Below are 4,446 nucleotides of genomic sequence, written 5' to 3'. Positions count from 1 at the left end.
TATATAACAAGCAGTTGATTAATTATATGGTATTGAGTAATCTGCTGGACTGGCTGATCTGTTTACCAAAAACTGAGGTGAACTTTGGACTGTGCTGACTGGAAGATAATTTCCTGCATAACATGCCACACAAAGAAGTTTTAATCCATTACTATGTCTCACCTTTGCATTTACATAACAATGGCTTATCTGTATCATCGCTTTCTTTCAGATTTACTTAGTTTTTAATAGACATTACTTTGTAAATTATATAAATTAGTAGTTCAGTATGTCAAAGAGAACAACTGTGAATGGAGGCAATCAAGATATGGATAAAGACTTGACTGAAGAAAAATATAAATTATTGCATAAGGGTGGCGGACAAGATGACTTCATACACGCACCGATAGACAAACTTGGAGTAGCTGGTCGTTGGCTGAGGCATAAACTACTTGATGGAATCTTGGTTGGGACTCCAGTACTCCAAACTATTCAGAAACACCGGACACCTAAGCGAACCTTACTCATGAAGATGATTAGTTTTTTAGGCACAGAAGACTTTTACACAGTGCTTTTTCTTCTGATAATATGGTGTCTTGATGGCAGATTGGGACGTTTATTTGGAGTGTTAATGGGTATTGGGTTTTATGCAGCTGGATTTTTCAAGTCACTACTTTGCTTGCCACGTCCTCCTTTTAACAAAGTCAAACCAGAAGAAAAGGCATACGACTGGGCTTTGCCTAGCCATCATTCACTACTCGGCACAATTTTACCTTGGTATATTTGGATCTACATTAATGTTCATCAAGAACTGTCATCAGTTCAACTTACCTGTTTGTTCCTTGTTATCAGCTCATGGTCTTTCAGTGTGATGTTCAGCAGGCTATACTTGGGAGTCCACAGTCCAGCAGACATCGTATCAGGTGGTTTTGTGGGTGTACTGGTTTTGAGTTTATGGCTCCAAGTTGATGATATTGTGGATAACTTTATTAGTCAACAAAAAGTAGAAAATCCACTTCAATGCGTCCTACTGTTTGCGGCTCTTTTGTATCTTCACCCTAAATGTGATCCAGGCAACCCATCTTTTACGGACAACTGCTGTCTTGCTGGAGTAGTCACTGGTTTAATTATAGGTCGAAGCCAAAGAAGCAGACTTCTTGGATTTCCTTCGCTACTTGAAACACTGCCATTAGACACACCTCTTTCGAACTTCATATTTTTAACATCAATGCGACTCATTGTTGGAGCTATTTTTGTCTTTGTAGCTCGTACCATATTGAAATTTATAGTAACGACAGTAATAGAGATTGTTTTCAAATTACTAGGATTGCAATTTTACAGTAGTTCTACATACAGAGATGCAGGTCATACGAGGTTTAAGCATTACAATGAAAATTTCCGGCTTCCTCCGATATACATCAAACAAGCAGAGAATGAAGATGATGAGTTATCTTCATCCGATTCAACTAATTCAATTTGTAGCACATCAAGTTATGAAAAAACAACAGAAATGAATCCTGCTTTATGCTGGGATGTGGTTGTACCTTCTAAATGCATAGTTTATGCAGTCCTCACTTATTTGGCAGTTGAGGTTGTACCGCAAGTCTTCATATTGATTGGCCTGTAGTGAGAACTCTTTACTGAGTATGAAACACAGTAAATAACTTCTTTAAACTTTTTTGATGAAACTGTGTCATTCAGAAACATCCTGTAATCTAGTCTAATTATGATTTTTGTACATGATGAATTGTTACCTTATTATTGTTTTTTTGCATTGCACATTATAATTTTGTATGCTTGCAGGAAATTTTGGAAACACTGTATCATGTGCATGGACCTATCTTTTACATCTTTCCTCAACTTATTATCTGATAGTTGACTATATATTATGTTCTTGGGAAATTTGAGAAAGTCCTCGCATAGTAATATGTTCGTAATGTCAAAAGTTCAACATAATAACACCCTACACACTCATACACTCTATCCTTCATGATAATTTTAGTTTAAACCAATTACTAGATTTCTGTGTGTAATCCGAATATATAGAAAAAATTCTGTGGGGTAGGTGGGTTCCAATATGGGTTTGAATTTATATAGTAAAATCCATGCCATGGTACATTTTTCTTTTATGCTTACCTTCTGCATTTTGAAGTTTCTGTTGTGTGAATATTTGGATTATTAAAATAATGTTAATTACCTTGGAGTTTTAATTTAAATATTGTAATATTTCCACTGGTAAAAATTGAGAAATATATGTTTCTATATATACATATTATCTGCTCAATAAATTTCCCAAATTATTATTCAGCCATAAATCATTATTCAAATATGTCCTATAAATTATTTGGATATAGCAGCCGCCAACATGACTCTGTTTATATATACCGTATATCGAAGGTTTTGTAAGACTTGGTCTATTACAAAATTAATTTAAATATATGTCAACGTTGTATGAATTTCGTTCTGTAATACTAAATACAAACAAAAAAGGGTAGTGTATTAACCTTGCTTCAGGGTGACCCAACGAATACAGAATGTAGATTATTTAGTACCTATTCTGGTGAGAACATAACTTTTGTGCAAAGCGTCCTATATTATTGAAACTTTTAGGTACAATCAATCAACCATACACAAACGAAGTTCAAGTATTAATAAATTTTTGTGGAATTAATAATAACCATTATGGGTATTGTTTTTTATTTGGTCAATTTGTACCTTGCTAGTTTGTCATTCTGAACTAATGCCAGTTCACAGAGTCAGATAATCAATCGATTCAATGATCAATATGAATTATTAATATATTTAGTTTATAAAGGTTGACTCCTAACTTTAAACGTGTGATAACTCCAGTAGCGTGATATTCCTAACATTTTTTTGCTATTTGTCAAAATATGGACTTTGGAATGTATAAGCATGTAGCCATAGTTCAAGATATAAATAGCAGGCTAATTTGAAACATTATTCCAATAACTAAGATAGTGGTTTAGATTTATCTTCCAAAATTTTAGTTTATATCTTCACTTATGGAAAAGATTGCAGCCTGCTCGCTTTTTCATTGTTATAAATTGTCCTTGAGTGTATATTTATTCAAGAATTGATAACTTTAGATGCTTATATTGACAACTGTTGATTGTTTTGAAGCACTATTTTCATAGTACATTGTCAATGCATCGCATCCTTAACATTTCAGAAAATATGTGACATGTACATTTATCAGTGTATAGCTAACAACTATTGATTTTAAAACTAAATCATGAAATTTTAATGCAATTGTAATCATTTTTACACTGCTCACCGTTCCAAAACAACTTTTTTAAACTTTGTCTGGTTCAAGCATTTCTCTCTAGCGCTATTTCCATTTTGCATAGCCCACAATATTTGATATTTAAAGTTCGATTACAATCTTCATTTGATTTTGTATTATAAAACGATTAGTAGCAAATTAAGACTGATTCAACTATTTTAAATAGTTCAAAATTGTATTCGTTATTTCTGGCCTGGACTTCATATCTGCGTTGCTCAGGAATATTTTTTTGTTATTGCGTAGACGCTGAGTACCAGTAGTCTTGAAATTTACTGAGTACTGTTCATAGAATAATAACATGCCTAATTATGAAGTAATTATGTGCAAGAATCTTTCCTGTACGATCACAGACATGGTGGTTCATGTAACCGATTTGGGCAAATTCCATTATGGATTACCTGATCGGCTGATCCAGGAAGATTTTTTTCTTTACCTTTACTAAGATACAACTAACACCGAACGAAATTTATTGCTTATGAAATTATAAATTCTTCTCTTGATTTTCATCAATATTGACTTCACTGGTGAATTGTTTCCAGAGAGCTATTTGCATGGTCGTCTTATATATAATAAGTTTTTTTTTGCATTCAATATTAGGACTATTAAAAACACTTGAGTGTGCATCCGGTGTATTGAAATTTCCTTTGGCTAGACTAGATTGAGTAAAAACGTAATTGAGTGGGGAATGCTGTCAGGGTTTTGCTATTGTAAAGCCTCCGTCTGGTTTCACAATATATATTTTAGACTGTAATATTTGCATTCCGCACCTCTCCTGTAAATGAAAGTCTCGAGTAAACACCAATGCAAACACCATTGGCTTTGTATTCAACTTGTTTCATCTTCTGTTTGGACGATATTTCAGGCAAAAGTGACGAAAAATTTAATGCATTCTATGTATGTCACAACGAATAAACTCAGTTGGGACATCATTTTGATGAAGTTATATTCGGCGAAACGGTGACCGTACATTTGAACCCATGTACATTTGAACCCATGCGTATATCCACGGGTTCAATCTATATGCGGGTGCTAAAACCCATGGGTTAGGGTTAGTATGGGTTTAACTATCCGTGAAACAAAAAAAATTCCATAGGTGCAATAGCATACAGGTGCAATTGTCATGGGTTCAAATGTACGTGGGTTCAAATGTAATGGAACCGGCG

General features: G+C 33.9%; 1 protein-coding gene across 1 annotated transcript; it reads left to right on the top strand.

Annotated features, from left to right (window-relative positions):
• Window positions 1-261: 261 nt before the first annotated feature.
• LOC120346916 (uncharacterized) lies at window positions 262-3,904 on the top strand. Its single transcript, XM_039416707.2, has one exon. It carries the CDS (start codon window positions 269-271, stop codon window positions 1,604-1,606), a length of 1,338 nt encoding a protein of 445 aa, XP_039272641.2. The 5' UTR covers window positions 262-268; the 3' UTR covers window positions 1,607-3,904.
• Window positions 3,905-4,446: the final 542 nt, after the last annotated feature.

Source organism: Styela clava, chromosome 11 (assembly GCF_964204865.1).
Source record: "Styela clava chromosome 11, kaStyClav1.hap1.2, whole genome shotgun sequence".
NCBI lineage: Eukaryota > Metazoa > Chordata > Ascidiacea > Stolidobranchia > Styelidae > Styela > Styela clava.
Note: the sequence above shows the minus strand (reverse complement) of the source record. Positions and strands in the feature narration are given on the sequence as shown.